Source organism: Podarcis tiliguerta (genome assembly GCF_965153285.1).
Source record: "Podarcis tiliguerta genome assembly, chromosome: 6".
NCBI lineage: Eukaryota > Metazoa > Chordata > Lepidosauria > Squamata > Lacertidae > Podarcis > Podarcis tiliguerta.
In genome coordinates, this window is record NC_139539.1 from 67,763,084 (window position 1) to 67,790,012 (window position 26,929).

At 41.2% G+C, this 26,929-nt stretch overlaps 1 protein-coding gene across 1 annotated transcript; it reads right to left on the minus strand.

Annotated features, from left to right (window-relative positions):
* Positions 1–1,213: 1,213 nt before the first annotated feature.
* Positions 1,214–25,690, minus strand: LOC310680275 (vitellogenin-2-like; the record flags this gene model as incomplete). Its single annotated transcript, XM_083446650.1, has 36 exons — positions 1,214–1,526; positions 2,104–2,265; positions 2,862–3,012; positions 3,550–3,644; positions 3,994–4,085; positions 4,955–5,141; positions 5,831–5,942; positions 6,840–6,978; positions 8,046–8,188; positions 8,285–8,461; positions 9,561–9,644; positions 11,049–11,099; positions 11,722–12,477; positions 12,840–12,931; positions 13,024–13,189; positions 13,786–13,906; positions 14,412–14,600; positions 14,707–14,776; positions 15,406–15,592; positions 15,679–15,792; positions 16,148–16,249; positions 16,404–16,528; positions 16,971–17,056; positions 17,427–17,644; positions 17,974–18,177; positions 18,717–18,842; positions 19,003–19,180; positions 19,433–19,587; positions 19,705–19,843; positions 20,832–20,986; positions 21,078–21,239; positions 22,559–22,810; positions 23,118–23,266; positions 24,088–24,108; positions 24,768–24,788; positions 25,594–25,690. 36 exons carry the CDS (start codon positions 25,688–25,690, stop codon positions 1,414–1,416), a joined length of 5,391 nt encoding a protein of 1,796 aa, XP_083302776.1. The 3' UTR covers positions 1,214–1,413.
* Between the last annotated feature and the right edge of the window lie 1,239 nt (positions 25,691–26,929).

Below are 26,929 nucleotides of genomic sequence, written 5' to 3' on the forward strand. Positions count from 1 at the left end.
GCTGTTGTCCAGAATAGTTGGATTTTGGGGCACTCCCACCACACGCAGAGATATGTGCCTGTGGAGGTGCACCCTCTCCAGCATTTTGGTGAGGTTCCTGGGCGTATTAGCACTAGTTTCCTTGGTGTTAGGTACCACCTGTAGGTGAGTTTCAGAGTGAGTTCTTTTCTTTTCATTGATATGGATTTAAGGGGGGGTTTAGACCACATTCTGGTCCATTGAGTGGGGTTAATCTCATAGCCTATGTCATTCTCCCATTGTTTTTTGATTGCATCTAGGGGGGTTGTGGGATTTTGGAGTGGTGTTTGGTATATTGCGGAAACCATCCCTTTACCGTTTCCCTTTGTTGTTAGGAGGTTTTCGAAGGTTGTCAGGGGCCTAGTTGCTGCTGATTTTACTGTTGGGTTGTTTAAGAGGGCATGTAGTTGGTGTTGTGTTAACCAGGGCATTTGGGTGTCTTCTAGTTTGTCTTGTATTTCTTGTGTTGACAAAGGTTTGTTATTTTTATAAAAGTCTTTTAGGCGATATAAGCCTTTGGTTTGCCAGGTTTTTATCTGGAGGTTTTGTGCTGCATGGTGGAATAATGGGTGGTACTCCAGGGGGATTAGTGGGGATGGGGTTGGGGATAGTTTGACTATTTCTGTTTTCCACACTTTGAGCATGGTCTGTGTGTACCTGTGAAGTGTCGTGGGAATTTTGATTTATATTTCTTATGTGAATAAATATACAAAACGTGTAATTGCATCATTACACATGCTTACAGGCCCACAGATCATTATGGCACACAGTTTTGGGTGCTAATCTTACTTCCAGCAAACAAACACCCAGGAATTCTAATAAGATAATTTTTCATTCTTGGTTGCATATAATGTTTATAAAAAAGTATAGTCCTGTACCATGCTTCCTGATGGGACAGAAATTGATCCTTTTATTTTGATGCATTTAACACTTTTCCTACCATGGAAGAAGGGTGGGAAGTCAACTTTTAAATTATGTATTCAATTTGATATTAAACTTGATGTTAATTTGGTTTTTTTTTTTAAAAAAATGAAATTCAATAAAAAATTAATTGGAAAAGAATATTTCCTCCTGCCTCTTTACTATTAAAAAATTAAAACACAGTCACAGTACCCAAATTTCCAATCATTCATTCATGCATATAAACATATCATGTCACCTTTTTGCATAACTAACGAAAGGAAGAAACCACCACTTTATTTTTCTGAATGCAAGTGTTTATTAGAAACTCATCCATTTCATTCATAATTGCCTTTGCTTCTGCAGGGTTATGACTTGGCTTCAGATGGCTCAGCAGTGCTTTTTCAATTAACGTCTGTGTGGCTGCCTAGAATTAACATACTGGCCTCCCACAGTAAAGGGTATTACGGGCTTCTAATCTGTTCAGTAGGAAAGTTATGCTTCACATTGTTCTTCAGCACAACTGCATGTTACGTGGGCTTCAACAGAGGAAACCAGGTCTTCTGATTTTGCAGCGAGGGTAACCAGATCAGTTGGCAAGGTTGCCCCTAGAAACAAAAGGAAAGAAGTAAAAAAACGTGAAAAGGATTAAACTTTTGCAAAATGAATGGTGCTTCTTATACCTACACCTGAAGGCTTAGCTGGAGTCTCCCAGCCACAACTTTCAAAACAAAAAACAAAAAACCTTTGCTCTAGCATTGCTATTTTCAAAAGGCACTGCCAATGAACTCTTGGGAGGGAAGGGAGCATTATTGTTCCCCTGCATCTCCCATGTATAGTTTCACTCACTAATGTGCTTCATATGGGGCAAATTCATTTCAAATCATGTTTCCAGTACAGGCTACAATGCTAGACATACTCCGTGGGACTTATATCTGAGTAAACTTCCTTAGAGAAGCCTAATCTTTCATAGAAGCAAAAAACTATGAGCCTAGTCTTGCTGTTATAGCATTCTGAACTCCAATAAAATCAGGCTCCTTGCTGCTCCTTTCTTTCTCTAAAGGAAAGATGTTTTAAACCCTGGGGACATGCAGAAAGGTAGCAAAATGCCATTCTGCAAAATTAAAGCATGACTAGTGTAATTTTAGTGTGTAGTCCAAACCAGTAGACGTTGCATGGACTTACCAGCTGAGAGACAGTGGAAGCTAGAAGACACCTTAGTTGTTGTGGTGGGTCTGCACTTGTCCTTACAGCTCAACACGGGCAGAGTAGAAACACATTGCATATCTTCTTCTCCAATCCGGATTGGTTTCTCAAGTCTCCTAGTTGAGTGTTTCAGTTTGCAGGCTGCAACAGATTAAGTACAAACCTTTTAAGACATTGGTTTTTTAAAAAAACAACTAAAAAAGCCAGAGGTTCTACAGCATAATTCCATATTTAACAGTGATAAAGTCCAACAAAACAATGAACTGGGCTTCATAACCCAACAAGAAAAGCAACATTTATAAAGTCACCATCTTGATGCTTGTCACTTAGCAGGTATATGGATTCGAGCAATTTAATTCAAAGGTTGAAAGTTTCTATTCATTTTCGATGACTATCTGCCTGGCAACCTTGGGCAGCTGTGGACACCCCACCACAGTTGCCTACCTCATTTATTGTTGCTGTTGTTGTTATCCTATTGCTTTGAGCAATGATGTGCAGCTGGTTTTAGCCACGTTTACATTTTCCACATTGTCTCGGATCTGGCATTGCTCTGGGGCATTATGGGAAATTAAGATGGCAGCTAGACCCAACTGCCTGTTGCTGCCCTCCACTGCTGCAGCCAGGTTAAGTCCACCAAAGCTTACTGATGGAGGAAGGGCTAAATTCTGCATGATCCCTTCAAACCCAAACCTAGCTACCTTAGTCATAATTACAACAAACTATCAGACTCTACCTACCTCCACCACATTCATCGGGGACCAGCCAGGACTGAGCAAAGCTCTCTGGATCTTTAGCTGAGTAGCCACTTGGTGTTCGTAATTTTTCTGCATTTCCGCCATATACTTCACAAAGACCACAGGTATATCCGATAGTGGGAGTAACGGTTACCTTTATGAAGAGAGGAAAAAAGAGGGGGGAAGTAGTTGGGATTGAGTTGACAATAAGAATTTGGCTCATTCTGCCAAAGCAAGCATTGAAAATATAATATACAGCAAAGGGGAGCATGTTTCAAATTCCAAGTCTACTAGATCTTTACAGCTATGTGCCTCAGTCCAGCACCACACAGGGTCCTAATGGGGACTTCTCTACCCTCTCTGTGTTAATTCCATAACTGCATTAGTGACACATTCAGTAGCTAGAGGGAAATAATTCACTTTAAAGTTTAAAGTTATCTTGGAGACTGGAGAGACTTAAAACTGGCGCTGATGATTATAACTTCACACATCTGTTCTTCCAGCCACTGCTTATCAGAAAGGCACTGGGAACATCCCAGTTATGTTTTATTGATTTGAAGAGTAGCGGAGTCTGAGAATGTGAGCATTATCATTATTAGCTGAAGAGAGCAATGTACTTTGATGATCTGATAGGCAAGCACAGGTTTTGTTTTGCTTGACATTGAAAGCATTAGCTGCAGAAGAAAAATACCTGAACATTACGTCCACTGTAGACCAGCTCGTGAATACCAAACAATGAAGAAAGTACAATTTCGTCACCTTTGCGGTCTGATTTAATGGTAAACTCTGTAAGTTAAAGAAAAGACAAATTGATGAATCCATTGAGAATTGGGTAAACATATAAAATAAAATATTCTTCAGATTAAACTACTGATCCTGTTCAACTGAAAATTCCTGTTCATCAATGCCTCCATTATTTTTTTCAGTATAGTTTAAAGTGAGAGTATACATTATTATTCTGTTTTTTGTGCATGTTGATCTGTGTAAATACAACGTCCTAGCCCTGAATTGCAGGAACAATAAACACTCATCCAGTATTTATTTCATGCTGGTTTTATACTGGTGTTTTCTTTCTTTCTTTGCCTGCCACCTTGAGACAACAGATGACTTAATTTGTAAAAATACATTTACATACCTTCATGTCTGACTGGGAGACGTGCCATTGGCATTACAGAACCATCAATTTCGACTATATTCTTTCCATTGCGATTCTTGAGGGTGATTTCACTTGTTTAAAAAAAGGCGGGGGGGAGAAGAAATTAATGAATTCTCTCTCAATGAGTTTCAATTACTTCCAATAAAATAGTTTATATTATATTTTTCTCTTATCAAAGTACTATTATTAAAGGAACAAAATAATTGAATCTGCTACTGTACATCCTTTAATGTTTTTTTCTTTCCAGATATTAATTTCATCCAAACCCCAAACCCAATTCTAAGCTCACCAGTTTCATTTAAAACTAAAGTTGCATTCTGCTAGCTACTGATTCTTAGTTAGAATATCACTCCCTGTCCTGTCCTGTGATTTGTCATTGTTTTAATTCTTGAAAAGCAAGTAAGCTTATCTGGGAAGCTAGAGAATTGTTTGTTTACAGCGTTAAGAGGAAAACATAGAGAACCAAGGGAGCAATAGATAAAAGGCTTGAACAGATAGCATATATTCCAGAAGTGTTAATACTGCCCAAATTAGCCACTTGGCACCTTCAAGTCAACATGTGAGATTCAGCTTTGGATTCCATCACCAGCTGAAGCACATAAGGGGTGGGGTTGCTAATGACACCAGTCTTGTAAAATGCTCTCCCTTTGAAGGCCCACCCAACCCCTACACTGAATGTTTCCAGATGCCCAGTATGATTTAGTTACATGGCTGAAATAAAACAATGTATTATGTATTTGTTTTGTTTTTTTGCTTTAATTTTGATTAATCTTGATGCAAGCTATTCTGGTTTCTTTTGGAAGAAGAGTAGGGTTAAAATATTTTACAACAAAACCATTAAACATGCACTTTTTTCTTTTCTTTTGGAAGCTGAAACTTTTCCTTTCACCCTGTGACTGGATTAGAATAGTGCAAAGATACTGTGGTTAAGAATACTTACCTGCCAGCGATGGTTAATTTGAGTAGGATGTTGTTTGCATTATTAGATTCATATTTTATCAGCACCATAAACTTCTTGTCACAGGTACAGTCTTGTAACAAAGTCATGAAACAATCTGGAGGCAATCTTTTGTCAAAGTTTTGTCCAGTGAAGGTTGTGATCTTTTGACCATCAATTTTGCAGACACCTGATAATAGAGAAATAAATATGAGTAAGAGAGAGGGGGGGAAACATTTTTTAAATATTATGTACAATATGGAAGCAATCAATAACCAACATATTGGCCAATGAGATAATGAGCTTGGAGAATAACGTGGGCATTTTGTTAGGGCTGCCATATTCCAAAAATCCAGAGCTTTTTTTGGCCAAAGTTGTTCAGCTTTTTTGGCAAAATCGCAAAAGAAAATTGATGTTTTTCAGGAAAATCAGCAAAAACAACACTGCCATCATGGGTGGCCATACGTCTGGATTTTCCCATAAATGTTGCTGATTTCTGCCCGGAAACCCTACATTTTGTATATAATTTTAGCAGAAAGATTTTGGTTTTTAATTGTTTGAACATCACCCAGGACAAATCTTGTTAAGTGATAGATTTGAATTAGCTGGCAGTGGACTGGGCTTTAAGTAAAAGGCCTTTGAAATAGGATTTAAAATTATGGAACTATGGTGAATATGCAAGAAGTCTTGGTACATTTTAGCTCAGCTAAGAAATAAATACTGGGAAAACTGGATCTTGCAGCTTTCATTTTCTTTTCTGCATTCACAATAATCTGAGATAATTGTAAAGAAAAATACATAGAGGCATTCAAAGAAACTGATTCGCTTAAAAAAAATTATCGTTATTTTTGATTCTATGGGAATGGTTTAACTACTGACCATTCTGGCTAGCAAGTATCACTGATGGAACATCCCAGAGTTTTGAAGGTTGGTTAGAGTCGCCAATAGGCAGTGAAAATGGAATCATGCAGTCTTCAGCATAGATGGTCACCTGGAAAGGAATAGGAAAACAAATTAGAAATTGGCTGTGTTGTCTTTCTCTTTGTTCTTCAAACAGGCACAAGGATGTGTTATTTTATTATTAATATTTATTAAGTTGTATACCGCCTCTCATCCGTAAATCTCAGGGCGGTTCACATGTCAAACCCTTATGTTGTTCGCACACAGTTCAGCAACATCATTATACATGAATGATTTCTCACTTCATCCTCAAGTATTCTGTTAAGTTGTGGGTGAACATATCAGACGACACAGCAGTTCTTCAAACAGCTCTTGTTTATTCACAGGCCAGAACTGAACACAACTGAAGGGTTCAGCCAGCCTGCTTATATAGAGCTCCACTAGAACGCAACAGTAACCATTTTCTGTAACTATCCAATCACTGAACGTCACTTTTGATCCCTTATTTGCATATGTGGACCTGAGTGAAAACTATCTACAGTATCCCTCTGCTGGCCCCAGGGTTAGAACTTCAGTACATAACATATTCCTTTCTCTTTGTATGATTGGTCAACTAATATCATACTGGCCCAATAACTTGTATTGCATTGTATATCAGAAGTTAATAGCTGAACAACTTTAAATGTACACTTTGGGGACAAATGGATATGTACTAAGTGCACACAGGAAGACTAGTATAAAAGGCTTCCTCTTTACACATGACTGTAAACTCAGTTCTGGGAACAACAACCAGAGGTCATCTTAAAATGGTCAAGAATTTCACCTCTGGCGATACATTATAAATACTGCCAGCTATCCCTCTTAATCATGGTCCCAGTTCCAAAAAACCAAAGGGTCATAAAAATGGTGGACATGTACACCCCTGAATTTCATTCGAAATAATACTTTCACACCTGTCACATCTCAAATAATGTCATCTGCAACTCACAGTGGGTGTCCTCATGATCACAGCGTAGCTTCTAGGATCAGTTAGAGCTATAACCAGTGTAACCTGTTGAGAGGGATTTCTTTGAACTTTGTATGAGTAGCCCATCATGTAAGCAGCTCCAGGAATCACTGTAGTTATTCTTTTAATAAAAATAAAAATAGGAAAATCAGTCTTAATTGGCTGTAGTAACATAAAAGGTGTGATTAGCAGTAATACTATGCATGGGGGTGGATACATGAAGAAATAATTAACAGTAATAATGGCCGGGCAAAATAAGCAGAAATAAGAATGTAGTGGACATAAAATTTAGGTGTTGTTTAAGAATAAAAAACTGAGAGGTGATGAATCTTGGCCATATAAGACTGTCTTAGACGTGAAAAGAAGCTAAAACAACAACTATAGCAGTCTCATTCAAATAGCCTTCAGGACTAACATAAAACCATCACAGATGACCCACCACAAAGCAAATTCAGGCTTCAGGGCATGTTGATAAATTTAAAGAAGATTTAGGCAGCAGGGTGGGCAGTTTACATTTGGCGCTGAGTATTGTGTTTTTGTTGTTCAAACGGTGGGCGGGGGGGGGGGGACTTTCCCATAGAAATCTTCCAGAAATGTAGGCTCTGGATTGTGACTGACTTGATGGGCAAGGATGGTTTTATCCCAGATTGCTGCACACCACACTAAACTAAATAAATGTAAGGCAGGTCAAACAGGTGAGGGACTGAATCTTTGTCATCCCTTCTCTTTGTTTGCCCTTTGTCAATGTACTCAGAGATAGCTGCCTGTCCTGAGATGGAAACCTATGGCAACTACTTGGTTGAGCTTTCCAGGGAATGTCTTCATATCAACAGCAAGTAGGAGGCTTGCTGGGGCTAAATGTCTCCCATTTTTTATCGCCAGAAAGACATAAAGGGATGATAAGTAGCAATTATCCATAGGCCTGATTTGGCTTCTGCTCCAAAAGTGACAGTTTGTGAAGAAAAGCTAACAGCTTTTTGAAGGCTGTTCCTCTTCAGCAGGTATTCACACCCCACTTTCTATTTTCCCAGCCATTTTGGGCAGCTTCCAGCAACATGTCTGAGGTGGGATTTAGATTAAAACTGGACATCTCCTTTTTGGTCACAGGAAACACACCCATATGCTTGGCTGCAATACACTTAGCAGGGATGTCATAAGTGAATCATTTGAAGATGCACATCTACTCACTGTTCCACAAAGTTCGTCACTACTGCAGGAAGCCTTTTGTGTTTAGCCTTGAACTGAACTGCTGGCCTTTTAGCAAACCAACCCGTCTCGACTTCTGCAGCGACCTGGTAGTCTTTGCAATCCCAGCCTGCTTCCAGAGTGGTCTAAGTGGCAGAGTACAGCACATTTTTGTTAAAAAGCAGCATTAGCATTTGGATTGAATGCTCTGTGAGGGGTCGACACGCTTTGAAGAGACTCACCCTGAGCTTGTGAGGGGTGACCATTATGCTTTCGAAGCAGACAACTGGCTTGCTTGGCCGTGTGATGTTTCTTATGGTCACTTTCAGCATGGAGGAGCCGTGATAAACGTCGCCGACGATTCCGTATTGTCTCTTATTGCGAGTGAGGCATTTGACAGCAAAGGATGCTACTTTTTCCTGGGACCAAAAAAGGAGGAAAACAAAATTATTTAGATTGTTGGCCTAGTCAAAGAAATTACTCAGACCTATTAGTATCATCTACTAGACAGATGCCAGTGGCTCCAAAACCTCTAGATCGGATTACTGCAAAGGGATAAATGCAGGGTTGCCTCTGAAGACAGTTCAGAAGCTTCAGCTGGTGCAGAATTCAGTGGCCAGGCTGCTCATTGAGACAAGATGGTTTATTACACCAATCGTGGCCCAACTGCACTGGCTGCCAATTAGCAATTCTGGACCCAATTCAAAATGCTGGTTCTGACCTATAAAGCCTCAAACACCTCAGGACCGCAATACCTCAAGGACTGCCTCTCCCCATATAAACTGTCCCAGACTCTGCATTCCTCATCTGAGGCCCTTCTATGTGTACCTCCTCCATGTAAGGTCTGGGAGGGCCTTTTCTGTAGTGGCTCCCCATTTGTGGAATACTCTCCCCTGAGAGGCTCGCCTGGTACCATTATTACATGCCCTTACCCTCTTTACCCAGGCCTTTGGCCATTAAATAATATATGGGTTGTTAAAGCTGGGGCAGGGGTGTGTGTTATTATGAGTATTTTATTATTATGCTGTTTATTGAGTTTTTATTATTGTGCTCCGTAAAATGTGTTCTTAATGTTGTACACTACTGTGACATCTTTTGATAAAGGATGGTATATAAATCGAATAAATAAAATGTTGGGAAGAGTCAATTGAGTCTCTTCTGAAACCTTTAGAAGGATGATTAAGTTTATTTCTTTGGCCCTTTCAGAAATGGCTCATTGAGGCAGCCTCATCATAACAGATTTCTGTTCTGCTCTAGCCTACTCAGTCTAGATACTAATTTGTTACAGGGTTTTGTGTTTTTTTTGTATTTTTATTTTAATTTTAATCTAAGCCATATTTTATCAAGAACTATTTTGACGTCCCTACTGAGTCAAAAGGCAATGAATACATCAAAAGATAATTAAGTATATAAAAACCCAAATAAGCTATAAGCAATTAATATATTTTCCAATTTATTCCAACTATGCCCAGCTTGTAAATTTCCATCAGCCTTGCCGTTTTCCAAAGGGATACTGACCGAAGAGCCTTTTGTGTATTCTTCACTGTTGGAGCCAGAGGAGCTGCTGGAGCTGGAGGAGGAGCTGCTTTGCTGTTGTCTTTTCTAAAAAAATGAAAAGAAAAAGCATCATCAAGATTTAAAGTTAGTCCCAGACTAAGCAGTGATGAAGGCAGTTTTCCTTGCAGCAGTGACTGGCAGCGGGAAAGGTGGAGAGGCCGATGATAGGTGGAGACGGAGCCAGTGACAAGCAGAGCCAACTCATTCTAGTCCCACCCCCATGCTCCCTGCTGTGTTCTAAAAGGGTGACATTGCAACCAAGAAGGATAAAGTTGGCAGTCAGGGCCTCTCCTCCTGTACTGGATGCAAGTGAGGCAGTGTGGCAGGGCTCCATTCACCACAATGGACCAGCCTCTACAGTTTCCTTGTGGGTGTTAAACACTGTAAAAGTATATCATCGTTATCTCCTGGTCTCCACGAAATTGTTTCGGAATATACCACCCTATGCATTTTAACAAAGATGATGGGAGCGGGAGGGTGGGGGATGAGTATCATTAATGCTGAAAAAGTCACCAAGCACTCCTTCACCCAGAAGATTACACTATCACCTCGCACGGGAAAGGGCAGGATTGCAACTGCAGTGTGATTTAAAAATACTAGTCTTAACAATAAGGAGAAATCAGCAATCCAGCAGGCTGAGAATTTCGTCATCTGGCTTTTGCAAGAAAATGGCGTGGGCAATTTGGGAGAAATGGTGCAATGGGAGTAGAAAGGTGGTGTTATGAATTGGGGGACCCCCCCCAAAACCCCCCCCCCCCCCTAGAAATTGTGGTTTTGATTATTTGGAGTATTAAAGGGAAGATTTGAGGTCAGTGGAAAACTACAGACTAATATTTCTTTCCAAGCCAGGGCCTCACCTGGGATAGAGGCATTAACATGACAAAGGGGGTTGATGGCCCATCTGAGAGCCTGTGCTTGGGTTGCCATGGTGATGGGGTATGAGTTTGAGGTGACAGGAAAAGAGTCTTGAGCAAGGTATGCCGGGAAACAGAAGGCAGAGAAAAGACATGGCATCCCTGTTGGGCAGGCTGGCTGAAGGTTGGCAGGGAGAGATGCTTTGGGCTCCAGGGCTGCACTGCTGTGGGGGACAAAACCCCTCTTGAAACGACGATGCTATAAGTTCTTTACTCCCTCCATGCAGACAGGAGATGTAAATAGGTGAATAAACCATATTTCTTAAAGCTACAACAGTCTCCGCCATGTCTCAGTTCTCCATAGGAAAGCAGACCCTGGGTGAGTGCCCGGACACACACACACACCAATAATCTTGCTACCACTCAGCAGAAAGTGGGGATGGCACCCAACCTTTGTAACAATTTTTTTAAAAAAACTGTATTGCTGCTAGTACAAATGCTCTAATGGTGCATTTCTGACTTCCCTTTCTCTCTGTGTGTGCAATCTGCCTTCTATGTCACCCCATAACTAAAAACAAAAAACCAAAAATCTTACCTGCTGTTTCACTGACAGGAAAGAATATTGAAGAAGTTTGGAATGCCTTCCCTGAGAAAAGAAGAAAGTTGAAGAGTTTTCAAGAAAAGGGATTGCTTTTTTCAGTGGCACCAACACAGAATAACAAACCTTTAAAAAGATAACATGAAAGATTTAACCCCATGAACAATGTTGGTTTTAAAAAATTCAATAGTGGGTGCTTCTGAATATCAACCTCTCGGAAATATTGTCAGAGAAAGTGGATATACATTAACATAATTAGCAAAATCCAAGCCTTTTCTGTAGGAATATTAGCTAGAAACAGCCAGCCCAGCTTGTTTTGTCACCTGAGGCAGAACCTGTCGGCACCTTCACCCCTGTTGCCACCACAGAAAAGTCACCTCAAGCATCATTAAGCTTCACCAAAGTCTCCTTTCAATCTTTGCGACGTCACAGGCGGATTTGGGGGTGACTTGGGAACAGTCTATATGAGACCTCTCCCCATGTGGCCCGGCCTCAGAGTAAGAACAGTGACTGCTTGGTCTGGTGTGCCAGTTGCTGCCTGCCCTAGCCAGACATGCTGGCGCCCATGAAGCAGTGCTGCTTGCTTTCTCTTTCCTTTCAAATGTGGTGGCTATGGCTGTATTCCAACCACACTCATGCATTCGACTGAGAGCAATGACAAAATAGTTACCTTTTCCCGGGAAATGTCAGAGCTTTCACTGCTGCTGCTACTGCTGTCGCTGCTGTCGCTGCTGTCGCTGCTGTCGCTGCTGCTGCTGTCACTGCTGTCACTGCTGCTGCTGTCACTGCTGTCACTGCTGTCACTGCTGCTGTCACTGCTGTCACTGCTGTCACTGCTGCTGCTGTCACTGCTGTCACTGCTGTCACTGCTGTCACTGCTGCTGCTGCTGTCACTGCTGCTGTCACTGCTGTCACTGCTGCTGCTGTCACTGCTATCACTGCTGCTGCTGCTGTCACTGCTGTCACTGCTGTCGCTGCTGCTGCTGCTGCTGCTGCTACTGTCACTGCTGTCGCTGCTGCTGCTGTCACTGCTGTCACTGCTGCTGCTGCTGCTGCTGTCACTGCTGTCACTGCTGTCGCTGCTGGAAGAACTGTCTCTGGACTTTTTCTGCGGAGAATACTTGGTTTTACGGGGATGTTTATTTTTGATGTCACTGTTGCTGCTATCGCTGCTGCTGCTGCTGCTGTCGCTGCTGCTGGTGTCACTGCTGTCGCTGCTGCTGCTGCCGCTGCTGCTGCTATCACTGCTGCTGCTGCTGTCACTGCTGCTGTCACTGCTGCTGCTGCTGCTGTCGCTGTTGCTCTTTTTGCTGGGCCATTTTTTAGTAGAACCGGGTGGTGGAGATGGGAAACGATCCGATTTTGTGTAATGCTCATCATCGCGGTCTTTGGCATCCCTTGCATCCTTCTGCGTTCTGTCTCCACGCTGCAGCGTGATTCAGAGGAAAGCAAAGAAACACCTCGGTTAAATATATATACATCATGACATCATTCGCTTGCTTTCCTTAACAAGGGGCAAATAATAATAGCTGTTCAACTGGCTGTATTTGTTATAACACATGCATGTTAGTCGCTGCAGAGAAGAGGAGGTGGGCAAAACAGAGGTGCTCATTTGTTCAGAAATACATTTCATCTCCAGCACCTCATACCCCATGATTCTTACATGGACAGCTTCGACCCTTTAAAATGGCGCAGTCCCAACATAGCCCCCCTCTATAGATTGTTCCACAGAAATATTTAGTTTGGACAGTAGAAGTGACACCTGAAGATCAAGTGTCGTTTACATACCTTTGCTGCTTCAGAAGCTCTTACATCCCTTTTCGTCCTCAGTGCTCCAGAGCCTAGTTGGAACTCGCCTTGAATCTTCTCCAGAGGAACAACTGTATAGATTAGAAAGCGTGCATAAACGTTAGAAGTGGAAGGCAAACTTGTGGGTGCTTACAAACAGAATGTCTTGGTCATATGATAATACCTTGTACATAGAGAAGCTCTACTTGATGTTCTTCACACAGGTAGTGCAACCAAGAAGTCACTTTGGGCATGTCTTTTGTTTTCTTGATGGTCTTCAAACACAACTGAGTCATGCACCAAGGCACCCATATGCAAGTGGGCTTATATTTGTAGGAATCGCTTGATTGCTGAATTGAACAGAGGCTTGTCAGTATTTAGAAATATATCCCAGCACAGTAACATATGCCAAAACCAGAAATGGGCACCATACAATAATAATTTTTTAAAACCCAACCCTGTGGAATCTGAGGGGTGTGTGTGTGTGTTCTAGGAGGGCTCTGGAAACATTTTGTTATTATATTATTATTATTATTATTATTCCTATAAGCCCATCTCATGAGTGTGGGTAGTACCTTTTATAAAATATCACCTGTGGATATAAATTATGGGAAAGAAAAGCATTTCTTCTTCAGAACTATTGCTTTGATCCATAATTAAATTGATTAATTAATGGCATGGAGCCACCATCATTTGACTTTTACCTGTGAATATCCACAGTGTCCAAGCACTTTCAAGAAATAATCTAATTTCACTAAATACACAAGGACAATATCCCCCAGATTTCTAAACAATACTAACTAAATAAAAGGAGAGTTATAGAAGAAAAAAAAGACAACATATCTGAACCACAATCAGCTAAATACAAGGACAGGGTATAATGGCATTTACCACAGAACACATCTGCACACACACACACACACACACACACACACACACAATTTACCTTAATGTTGCCTTTTTCTGAGTCGAAATCTCCATCCAAAATATCGATTTCAGGTCTTTCTGGAAGTACTGAAGCCTTCTTCTCAGAATGTATGTATCTTGCAACAGTATGTGCCTCATGACTGTGTGGATATGCAATGAAAACTTTTCAACATGCAAATATGAAGCCAGGCATATCAAAAAGAACTCATTTGTGCTAGGAACACAGCAAGAGGAGAGAGACTAGCTGAGAAGTAAGAGGCTGACTCTGAAGATACAGGATGCCGGGGTTCAATTTTGGATTCTTGACATTGTTAAAAGATGGTTTGGGCTGCACGACGGGGGCACATTTCTGTCTGAAACCTTGAATTGCTAGTCATAGGAAATGACACTGGGCAAGTTAAGCTTATGGCCCGACTCAGTTTAGGGCAACTTCATATATTCATACGAATCCTCCCTCAAAATGGAGAATTATATCGCAAAACAGGATTTGGGGGAAGCCAATAACAGAGAATGATATAAGCCTTGATTTTGCGTCTGGCTCTTACCTAAAAATCCCCTATGGTCAAGTTGTATGTATCCTTACTTATGAGGAAAAACCTTTATGGGCAGTAGCTAACAAGAAAAATGATAAAATAGCCACTCTACCTTGCCATTGCCAACTCAAACTGGTCATCACGGGGTGGGGCGATGTCAAATTTGAAGTTCTTGTTTCTGATGTCCACTGTGGCATTCATGTTGAGCACGCCTTGTGTACGGATCTGAGCTCTCATTTCCAAACCATGTTGCATGTCGTATGTGTTCACTCCCCAGAAAATCATTCCGTAGCCCTGGAGGCTAAAAGGCAGTGAGAATGAGAACATTTTAGTAGGCTGGAATAATCTGTCCATTTCGTTTCTCTCGTTTCCTTATTTTTCTAATCTAACAATGTTCATTTACTTACGCAAGTTTGCTGTCAACTTGAAGGTGGATATTGGCTTCTCTGAGATCACCATGAGATAACTCTGTCCTTGCTAGAGAGACAAAAGGAAGACAAAAAAATGCTCAAAACAAAGACAAACATCTATGAAGTTTCTCTTAACCATTTACTAGTGAACCATTTACATTAGTAAATATAGGGCTTTTAAAGATATTTGCTAATGATTTGGTATATCAAAGAAATAGGCCATTAACTGACGAAACATTGTAGAGAAAAACAGAGTGCTCTTCTGCTTACAATTCAGGCAGGTATGTTAGTGTACTCTGGTGTTATTAACTAAGTTGTCATGAGCATGACAGATGATGCTTCGATGCAGCAAAAGACAGAACTTTGTTGTGCTCTCATTACACCTTAGTAAATAGGAAGTAACTTCATTGAAATTAGACTAGTGTGAAATGCAGTAGATCACATCCACACACGTTTATACCAGTTCAACAGCCATGGTTTTCCCCAAAAGTTCCCAGGAACTGCAATTTGCCCCTCACAGAGGCACAATTCCCAGAACCCTTCTGAAATGACACTTCCAATTATTTTCTGGGGGAAGCAAAGTAATTAAGCCTGCTCCCTAAAACCTGGGTCTCAAATCTGTCATGCTCTGTGTTTTTCTCCAACGTATGTGATTTCCGACAAACCATTGTGAAATTTGATTATCTCCAAGCTTACCCTTTACTAAACCGTGTGCCATGATGATGCTATTGGCTCTTGCTTGGAATGGCAGACCGATAACTGTTGGAACCACGTACTGAACATCTAGCATCACAGCTTTCATAATATGTTGGTTGATGTTTTTAAGGCCTTCGATAACCTTATGCAACATGGGCAGCTGATCTTGTCTTTGCTGCTGCATGTTCTATAGGGCAAAGATGCAATAGGTTAAAAGACAAGGAGACAAAGCTGATAAATATGTTGAGGGTGGGGGGACACAAACTTCCATACCTTCATAAATGCCTGCATTTCATCAGTGGTGATAAAGATCAGTTCTTGGCCAAACATTTTGACAGAGGCAGATATCACAGGAATCTCACGAGGGAACTCCTTGAATCCTGGCAGCTGAAAATCAAGCCCATGAGGGTTATTCAATACTGGGTTTATTCAAGTAAATTTAAGGAAATAAAGAGCAACAGAAATGGTTTTTCTATTTAATTCTGCAGCCCTCAATACACTCCCGTTGCAAATGCTTACAGCTTTCCTGGATTTTACAATGCCCTCAGAAACAGCTCAATTTATTTAGCTGTGAATGGGCTATCAGGTTATTCACTGCAGCTTTTGCCACACTGTGGATCTCCATTTGAAGTGGAGAAATGTGGCACCAAATCCAGGGGTTCACTAGTGTAACCACCCTGACAAGGACCTCCTCCATCATTCCCCTATGGCGAATACATTGAGAACCTGGAAATATGCATACTTTTGCTTCAGTGTCCTTTATCTTCTGATATGCAGGGTATTTGTCGAATTGATGTGTGTTCCTCCAGAGAAGTTCCTTGAGGCCCTGAGTTCTCACTCTAACCTTTAAAAAAAACAAAAAACAGAGGGAAAGTTTTGAGAGCAGTTTGCTAACATTCAGCATCTATGGAGCAACATGGTATGATAGCAAAACAAACCACTCAAGCATCCCTATCTCCCAACCCCTAGAAATGATCTGAATAAAATGTAACACAAACCTCTAGAGGCTTAATAGTTGAACCTGCAAAGTTTACTTCTGTTTTCCAGATTATAGTCGAAGGGAGCATTGTTTGGGGGCTTTCGATCATAAACCATTTCATGAGGAATCCTGCTCTGTGTTTGCCTGCGGTGGAAAAAGCGACAACAATGAGCCATTGCTGTGTTATTAATCCTTGTGAATCAAAATGGGATCCCTTGGCTACTACTGCTTGGAAAGATTTTCCCTGGCAGAAACTTGTGACCATCCATGGTTTTTTCGTTTGTGAAATTCAACAGGATGTTACTGCTGCCAACACAACAGAATATTTGAAATTTCAGTTTCAAATATTCGGTTTACTTCTACTTTTAGTTAAGTATTTTTATTTATTTGCTTGTTTGGGGGGGTGGATCTGCCTCCCCCTGCTATGCCCATGTCCAACATAGTATGTTAAAGGGTCTTTAAAATCATTGAGCCCTTTGAAATAGATGCTTTCAGTTCCAAAGTGCTAAGGAGCAGATTGTGATATCCAAAAGATGGTGGCTCGTTTGGATAAAAGCCAGGAAACGAACAGTTGTCTGCTACTTACTGCTGAAGCCACTGACAAATAAAACCTTGCTCTGGTGGAGGGGTCTGGGGTTCAGAAGTTTAAGAGCCATACTGCACGCAGAAGACCTAAATAAAACAGGTTTGAAATTAGCAGCAGGTAATAGCAAAAGTCTCTACATGCATGTTTGCTTGTCTACTTAATGCATTCATGTTCTGCTCTTTGCGCAACAAATCCCAAGGTGGTCTTCAATGAGAATTTGATGATTAAAATACTACGAAAACACATATAAAAACGAAAGCACTTCCCATTTGGCAGAACAAACAGCTCAATTACAGTGAATTGGATCCAGATTTAGTTATGCTTAGAGCAAACCTGCTGCAATAAATCTTACTAACTTGAGTCCCACTGAAATGTTACCAGTTTAGCAGTAGGACCAGAACCAACTATAATGAATACCAGCAACATGAAAGGTGATCTGATTGTAGATCGACTTACAGGCTGTAGTACAGTGGGATCCTGACATTTGACCAAGCTTTCATGTGAGAGTAGGCAAAATTGACCAATTGCAAATTGTTCTCTTTGAGCAATACATTGGCAATAGCTGTCACTGTTGGGATGGCAGGGTTGGTTTCGAAGAGGCCAATGCAAGCCATCATTCGGATGGTCACATTATATGAAGGGTCTGCAAAGATCTGGAGGAGAATGCCTTGCACCTACAGAAAGAGAAACACACCACGTGGGGGATCAACTTATAATATTTACCTGGCAGCAGTTGAGCGCATTGAAGGGATGAATCAAATGCGCAGATTTAAATGGATCTGCCTTGGGGATCAACTCACAGACAGGAAAACAATGTATGGGAGAGTTTTAAATAGCTTTGAGAAAGGGGTTGTTGTTGCTGCTGCTGCTGTTTTAAAAAGATCTTTATCAGATGTGACTGTGTAAGTTTGCAGTCCATTGACAGCAGTAAATCTCAGTCGCTTCATAATGCCAAATACTTTGCAATCAATATATCGAGGTGACTTTCCTTTGCTCTTCTTACCTTGGTAGGTTCCTGTTTGCCAATTCGCGCCATAGTCTGAACAGCAGCTGCTTGAATGTATTCTGAATATCTGTTGGAATCAATCACGGTTTTCACTAGCTTCAGGCTGGCTGGCTGAGCTGCATTGCCGATGGCTTTCAGAGCCAGAGTAATTTTGTTTTCATTGTGTTCCCTGGTTGCATCAGTTAGGAAGTCGTGCAGAGGCTGCAGACAAATGAGATGAGCACTTTTTAATTCCATTCAGAACTCCATAAATGTTGTACATGTCACTATCCTCGCTCAATGAGGAAAAGATGAAGAGTGAGATTGAGAAGGACCATAGATTACTGGAACCGCCTGTAAGTGTCTCTATGGTTTCAGAATATGTTAAGTGCTGATTGCAAAAGTATAGGAACGTGGCACTGATGGCACTGAAAAGACTTTAAGGGCCCAACAGTCCATTCACACAAAGAAAACTCCCCAAAAAGGCAAGAACTCTTTGTTGACAAGCTAACCCAAGATCCCAAATGTTTCACAAGCACACAACTGGCCTTCTTGAAAGGCACAGGGCGAAATTCACTCAAGGAAAACTATACATCTTTGTGTGGGAAGCTAAACAAGTCCCTGTGCGGAGCAGGTACGTTTTGGCTATGGTGGGATTTCAAAATTAATAGTTTAAGGTGTGTAATTCTCCCTTCTCTCTGGGAAAGGCATTCTTCTTTTTATTGGGGGGGGGGGAATAACTTGGAACAAGGACCACATACCTCAAGCAATTTGCTGGAGCAGGAGCGAGAATGGACACATTGTTTGTAGACGGTGGTACCATATCCCAGGTAGAAAATCTTCACAAGCCAAACTGATCCGGTATTCTTTATTTTGGGGAGCATTTTCTGTGGGTGAAAGAAAGATTTCCAATGAACCAGAATTTGAAGGAAGCTTCTTGTTACTTTGTGATAATTTTTTCTCCTGTAGATTTTATAGCTAATGTGATTTCCTATGTAACACGTTGTTCATTCTGATACACTCAATTATAATTTTACATGTACTTACGATTAGCACGTCAGCAATTTCTTCAGCTTTATCTACGTTAGGCTTGACAGAGTGTAAGGCTAGGGAAATTGTCCAGTACAATTCCAAATCGTGCAGTTCATCTTTGACAACTTTTTCTTTGAGGAATGTCAGTGATTCTATAGTGCCAACAGAGGCGACTCCAATCAGGAAGGCATTCCTGTAGTGAGCAGAAAAAGAACATTCTGAAAATTTCATTCTTCATTCTTCACTACACAGCAAACACTGACTGGTTCAGAGTCCATCCACCCTTGTGGACAACAGGATCTAGAATCAATCTAGATTGAAAGAAGCATGCTGATGATGAGCATGAACGATTCAGGATAGGGGAGGGGGGGAACCTACGTTTTGGTGCTAGTGTGTTTGCAGCCTATGATGCTGCTGTGTCTTATGTGCTAGTCAGCCAACTTACCTGGCGTTAGGTTTGTTCGAAAACTTATTGTAGAGAAGGTGCAAATTTTCCAGATTCAAATAACGGAGCAGCTGGCTAAGCTGTAAGTACTTGTGGGCATTGTCTCCACGGATGTCTTGTGGGAAGCGGTCAAGCTCAACCAATAGCTCTTCAATCTGTAACAAGAAGGAAACAGTAACTAGAATATATTCACTGTGATGGAGAAAAGCACACTGCTCTCTTATCGGCTTTATGAACCATAGAACTATTCCATACGCCAACACATTCCCTACCTGTTGCTTAACGTCTCCGGTTCTGACGAGCATTTGGGGAAGAACCTCTGGGAACTCGTAATGAATGTTTACATTCCGAAGCTGAACCTGCGGCAGTTGGGCATGTTCACTTGTCACCTCAGTCAGTGTGAGCCTTTGCCTGGAAGGGGAGAGAAAACCACAGGTACCATTCAGGGGTGATTTGTGCTGTTGCTCATCCGGGCAGTTTCTAGATCGGCCCAGGGAAAATTAGGAGGAGGACAACTGGGAGATATGGGGAAGCTGATGGAAATGTAGCCAAGACTGAGTCAGAATTGTATCTCTAGTGGAAGATGGGGAAATATTGGATTGGATTGTTTCTGCTTGCAGACCTGACTTCCATTCCATGTGCTCATACAACAAACTTCTGTTGTTAATTTACACTCTGTGCAATGCCTCATTTACTCCTGAATGGAAGTCTGATTTATTAAAGTCTGTGGGGATACTGAAATCAAGAGAACATAGACCACACGAATGACACCTGTCCCCATGTAATGGCAAGCATTTGATTTCGCACCCAAAACCTTTTTTGTTTTTGTTTTTCCCTTTGCCATTTGTAGTTTGCAAAATACTCAACAGCCCTAATTTGTCTCTTTCCTCCAAATGAATGGCAGAAAACGTGTTGTTCTATGTTAAACGTTTCATCAGCTTCATAATTTCATCAGCTTGCCAGATGGAATTATCTCTCCCTCTCCTCTCCTGCTCAATGTTCTGGGGGTTCTCCTGATACAGGAGGGCATGGGAAGGGCATGGGGTGAGGAACAGAGGTAGGGAAAAACCCATTGCCTAGGTGGAAGTCCTTACACAGGGCTTATGCTGTTAGGACTCATAGGTTAATTCTGCCCATTGTCTCCAGACCCAGGACTTTAAAACTAGTATTTCATTGGTGTAAAGCAGTTAAGTGGACATGAACAGCCTTTACCTACAGACAGATAACAGCAGCTATTATTTGGGAGGATTTTCTTTATTTTAATTTAATTTTGCAATGCTGCAAATGCTTTTGGTAGCAAGCCAGTTGCTACTAAGACCAACGCTTGCATAGCCTAGCTGGAACCATGGCTCACTCGCAGACTCTTTTAAAAGTTATTATTTAAGCTGTGACTACTTACGTAGCTTTCATAACTCCGGCACCCTCAGCTCCACTGAATGGAGAAAGCTGGTAGACTTGTTCGGCATCGACTTGCATGATCTGAGCGTCAGCTCCAGAGGGATTATATTTCAGTTTGAAGGTGAAAGCTTCAGTCCCTTGAATCATCCTGTTTTGCTATATAACAGAAGGAAGCACCTCTAGTTAGCATGGCTTTCAGGCGGACGTTACCCTCGCTTGTAAGCAAATCACGTTCTAACATTCTTACCAGCAGGCAGTTGGGGTTACGGTGGATGAAGAATGTTCCAATGCTGCGCTCCATTTTGTTCCTGCAGTTGTTTGAGTCTTTGGTCCTAGAAACAAGGACTGTGCTGCTCCTCCTGTCATCTCGGATGACGTATCTTGTGTGGCACTCACCTCCAATTCCATCCTGCAAGAATAGATTTAGTCACTCTGTAGAATGGCACACGATAAACTCTAGGGGGTTTTATTGTTTTTATTTTTTAAATGAGAGGAAGAAGGCATGCAAAGGAATTTGTGGAGTGTGTCCCAGGAAACTGGAACTATTGTTAGGCATGTGCAATTTCCATAGCTGAGTGTTTTGTAGAGTCATAGAATTGTAGAGTTTGAAGGGACCACAAGGGTCCTTTGGTCCAAATTCCTGCAGTACAGGAATCTCAGCTAAAGCATCCATGACAGATAATGAGCCATGAATGGCAAGATGCACATCCATGGCAGCATTCATTTAGTGGCTTCATAAGGGGCTGGGCTTGGGGGCAGAGATCCAGGGCCCCACTCAATGGATGATCAGGAAGTCTGAAATAAGTGAATTAATACACTTTAATACACTTTACCGTCTAAGTTGACCCCACCCTGGTTAGACTGTTAAGTCTCCAGAACATAAGATTACCTATTTATCTCATTTATTCTGGTTTAAAACACCACATGTTATTTATTTATTGATATTTTAGACAGCCAGATAGAAGTAGGCCTTGCAGTTATTTGAATAAGCCCCAAACACTGACATAGGACTGTGGATTTAATGGTGAGGGAAACCCAAACTGTGGGAGTCAAACCCTAACATCTGAAATCCCTGGGAATTTGCTGAAACTCAGTTCTGGCACCTCTCAGGTGGGCACCAGTGCCATTACAAGAGAACAAGGGAGGTGTTTGTGATGAGTTCTGGCATCTCTTTTTCTAGAAAAATAGCACTGTCCAGGGAACCTCAATTGCAAATTCAATTACTCAATGAGAAAGTATCTAACTGAATAGCATTTCTAATTGTCTAGGTGGAAATGGGAAATTTGGTGGCTTGGAGTGAGATGGGAAAGGGGTGGCATCACACATTTTGCTTCCTGAGGTGAACAAAATGTTGCCTCCCTCCTCCTACAACATATAGGTGCTGATCAGGTTGGCTTGTTTCAGCACTGGTGACAGGAGGGTGAGTGTCCACCTGAGGCCTGCAGGCTAACTTAAGGGTCAGAGGGCAAGCCCATGTGATCCACACAGCTCCACCCTCCAAGGCCTTGCTACTGCTCCCCACCCGCAGTAACTGTTGCCTGAGGCAGCTGCCTCACTCTACCAAATGGTAGGGCCAGACAGAAAAGCAGAAAACCACAGGAGTCATTCAGGGGAACAGAAAACAGTGGGGAAAGTAAAAAAAGTGAGATAGTTCAGTACTGAGGTAAACTAAAGCTGCTCGAAAAGACAAGTCCAAATGCATATTAAATATACATGGAGGAAACGAACCTCTTGTAGCTCATACTCTTTCTGGTTTTTAATTGACATGGAAAATCCATTCAGGAAGCCTCTGACAAGATTCACACAAGGCAGAGGTGGGTCTCTTGGCACACGGATGTTCTGAACCTTGCCATTGACGTAGCCAAACAGGAAAGAATATTTGGTGCAAGCAATAAGTGATTCAGGTTGCCTGGAGGGTGCTGCAAATGGAGGCTCTCCCGGAAAGATTCCGACAGCATCTTCAACTTTCAGAGATGCAATCTGAGGACAAAGATGAGAGAGTAAACAAATTGCTTTTCATTTTGTTTCTGAAACGAAGAACAGTGTCTCAATCCAACTGAAGCGAAGCACCTGTAAATCCAACTGACTTCAGTGGGAGAGATAAACAGTGCCATCTAATACACGTCTACTCAGAAGTAAGCTCTACTGAAGTGTGTGCAGATTGCAGGGCAACAATTATTAGTTTTGGCTGCATCATGCCCTTTCATGTTATACCGAATAACTTGTTTTAAATACAAACAGGATGCCTGATGGCCATTTAAAGGGACTGCATAATGATGACGCTTACCTTGAGAATATTCTCTTGATCCCCTCCATAGATATCTAGCCCTCCAGTCAGTCTCACAACAGATCTTCCCATCTCATATCCTTGCACTGTGGTGACAACGTCGGCGACATACTTGTAATGGTAGCGTTTCCCATGTTCAAAGCGTGGCTCTACAAAAAATAAGAGAGAGAACAATTTACACCTGCTGTATTCCATATATGCACACCCAGTAGGGTGTCAAGATTTAATCAGCTTAATCTATGTTGTGATTAATTTAACACTTTAATGGATTAATTGCAGGGTGATGTTTTTTGCTCTCAGGGCTGCAATTTAAAATTTTGCCCTGCAATAGGAAACAGGCAAGAAAACATTTCGTTTAAGCATGAGTGCTGCTTTCGCTTACTACTGTTGCTTTATACTTCCTTCAGCATCTTGAAAATGTCTCCAATCCTGAGCTTTGGGTGAGATGTGGATGCATTAAAATGCCATTAAATGATTAATCTAAAATGTTCAACGTTTAGATAGGACTTGAGCATTCAAAGCGCTTTAGGTCGTTTATTTTGTAATACTGATTTGGTCAGTATTATTATCCCCATATTGCAGATAGATTCATGGCTGAGGAGCAAATAGGGTGGTGCGCCTAAGGATATACACTGGGAATTTTCAAATTTGTAGCTCAGCTGCACAGTGCAATCCTATGGCTATCTACTCAGACATACGTAAATTCTCTTGAGTGCAATGGAGCTTACTTCCATTGGTAGGTGTGTATAATAGCAGGGGTGCTGCTGTGCTTCAACACACATCAATGGTCAATGGGCAAGATAATGAGCCTGTGGTCTAAGAAGATCTGTAGGGCCACAGTTTCCCCACCTATGGTGTATAGGATTGAAACCTTTGGCAATATACCAGCTCAACTAATTCCCCGCTTGGGTAGTCAACTGCCCTAAAAGTCATGTTAATCAGTGTTATGACATGTTATAGATAGACTTACTGATTTCGGCGGTCTCAGGCCCTGGGAAAAGAAATTGGATAGGTTACAAATTGTGTGTAACAGTAGACCATAACCACTTCACTGTGAAATATACAAGTGGGTCCTAAAACAAAATGTTTTGGTGTATCCTCATGTTCTAACAGAAGTGTTCCTGTCTAAGATTCTCGTCAGCCAGCTATGCCCTTCTTCGCCTCACTCCATTCCATTCCCTCTCTAGTTTCCCCACCACTACCTCAAATGGCAGCCAACATTCCATAGTTATTCCAATCCTCATGGGGCTGCTTTAAGGCATGTGTTTTTGTTTGTTTTTGTTTGTTTTAAAGAATTTGTACTTCTGGGAACCTCAGGGGTTCACCAAACACACTTAATACCACTCTCTTGTTTCTCTGTTGCCCCATTTTGGTTCCTATTCTGTCACCACACTGGCTGCAGTAATTGATTATCAGTTAAAGAAATTCATGAATTAAAAACATTTCATATTGTGAATCAATAGTGTGGAGCACTTTACAGTGTTCAAAGCAGTTCACATAAATGATCTTGCTGTAATCCTTGCAACAACTATCTAAGGCTGGCCTGCACAATTGTCCCTATATTCCAGATGGAGACACACCCAAGTTTGGGGCTGGGGCTGGGAATTAAGCTGGAGATTTTCAGTTGGTTTAAATTCCTCTCAGACTTACCAGGTTCTTGCGTCTGGCCCTCTGAGGGAAAGAAATTGGATAGGTTAATGTGAGTATAACTGCACAAACATAGAAGCACAAGAAGAGTCTGCTGGATTAGGGCATTGTCCCATCTAGTCCAGCATCCTGTTCTCACAGTAGCCAACCAAATGCCTGTGGGAAACTTGCAAGCAAGACCCAAGCATAAGAGCAGCACTCTCCCCTCCTGCGTTTTCCAGCAACTGGTATTCAGAAGCATACAACTGCAAATCGTGGAGGCAGAGCATAGCCATTATGGCTAGCAGTTGCTAATAACCCTCTCTTCCATGAAAGTTTTTAATACTATTTTAAAGCTATCAAGGCTGGTGGCGACTGTCACCTCCGGTAGGAATGAGTTCCAGAGGTTAACTATGTGCTGTGTGAATAATTACTTTCTTTGTCTTGAATCTTCCAGCATTCAGTTTCAGTAAAGTACAACATTTTAATCTGTCTATCATCTATCTATCTATCTATCATCTATCTATCTATCTATCTATCTATCATCTATCTATCTATCTATCTATCTATCTATCTATCTATCTATCATCTATCTATCTATATCTATATCTATCTATCTATCTATCTATCTATCTAATCTATCTATCTATGCAGTTTATTATCAGAGCTCCTGTTCAGGATTCCAGCCAGCCAGCTATGCACTTTTTCAGGTTGCTGCAGTCCATATCCCCTCACTCCTGGTTTTCCAGGATTATTTTCCAACTGACACTTAATATTCTCTGGCATCTGAGCATGCAGATTGGAAATTTCTTCCCGTCCACCCCCCACTTTAAAACACACTTTAAAATACCTCTGGGTTTTCCTGAGCATGCTGATAACACTCTCTCACACACCACTTTCCCTGAGCATTGCCCTGTTTCAGCTCCATTTCTTTTGGCACCTGCCATCTGAGTTTGCTATTAGAGTGGCTCAGCTAAAGTGTATGCTGGAAAATGGATTCATTACTGGAAAAGCTTTCTGCTGCTCAAATCTATATCCACAAAGATATATCCACAAAGGTTCATTTACACCCATTGTGTTTCCTAAATGTATTTCCACTAGAACTGCATGCAACAATCGGATTAATTGCTCAGTGATGATCACACTAAAACTTAATTTGATTAATAAGGAGAGAAGTTTTAATTAGCAGAGCTGTGATTTATGTATTTGTGAGCCTCTTTGGGCTTTGGTATAACACTGCAATAGGAAACGAAATTTCCTTTGAACAGTGAGTTGTTGCTTCTGCCTTATTAATTTGTAAATTACTTCATACTTCCTTCAGTATCTTTAAAACGTACTCATATTGAGCTTTGGGTGAGATGTAAGTGCATTTAAAAATTATTAATGAATGAATTAATAAAGCTTAGAATTTAGACGGCCCTCTATAATTTTCAAGCTATTCTCATAATTTAATTTTCTAATTCTTACAACAAGCCTACAAGGTAGGTCATAATTATTGTTCCCCATATTTCAGGGCTGAGGCTCAGAAAGATTTAAGCATATGGGGTCACTTAACAATACTTAAACAAGGAACTTCCAGATTTTGCAGTTCAGACACTACACTACACAAACTCAACTAATCTCTTCCCACTCTACCCTTAGTGATTGACTGTCATAAATGCAACTTCAACAAAGATACTATGGTGATTTTAAAATAAGGTTAGATTACTGATGAACTTACTGTTGGGAATCTTCTGGCACGCTAGAAGAGAGAAATTGAATAAGTCACAATGTGAGTACTGACAGCAGAAAATAACCTTCTTTTTTTGCTAAACTCTACAGAGTTCTGCAAAAGGATAATAGTAAAAGCGATTGCCAACTTACCCACAAGGGCGCACAGGAGGGCTAGGACTATTCCCCTCATGGTGAAGGCGAATGATAGCCCTCAGCCACAGTGGGCTTTTTATAGGGAGATCAGCAGCATCACGTGATCCATACTGATCATGATTTTGCTGAGCGTGCAGATGTTTATCTCTCTCAGCAAACTTTTCTTTCGGCAATCGCTGATTTTGTAAAAAATAATAATTTGGGGGGTGTAGATTTCCTCATGTCCAGCAGTCATCTTAGGCATCACTTTAGGTGAGAGAGACATTGACCTGGTCATTCTAACCTAACATATGATGCAATAGTTTACCTATTGACAAATA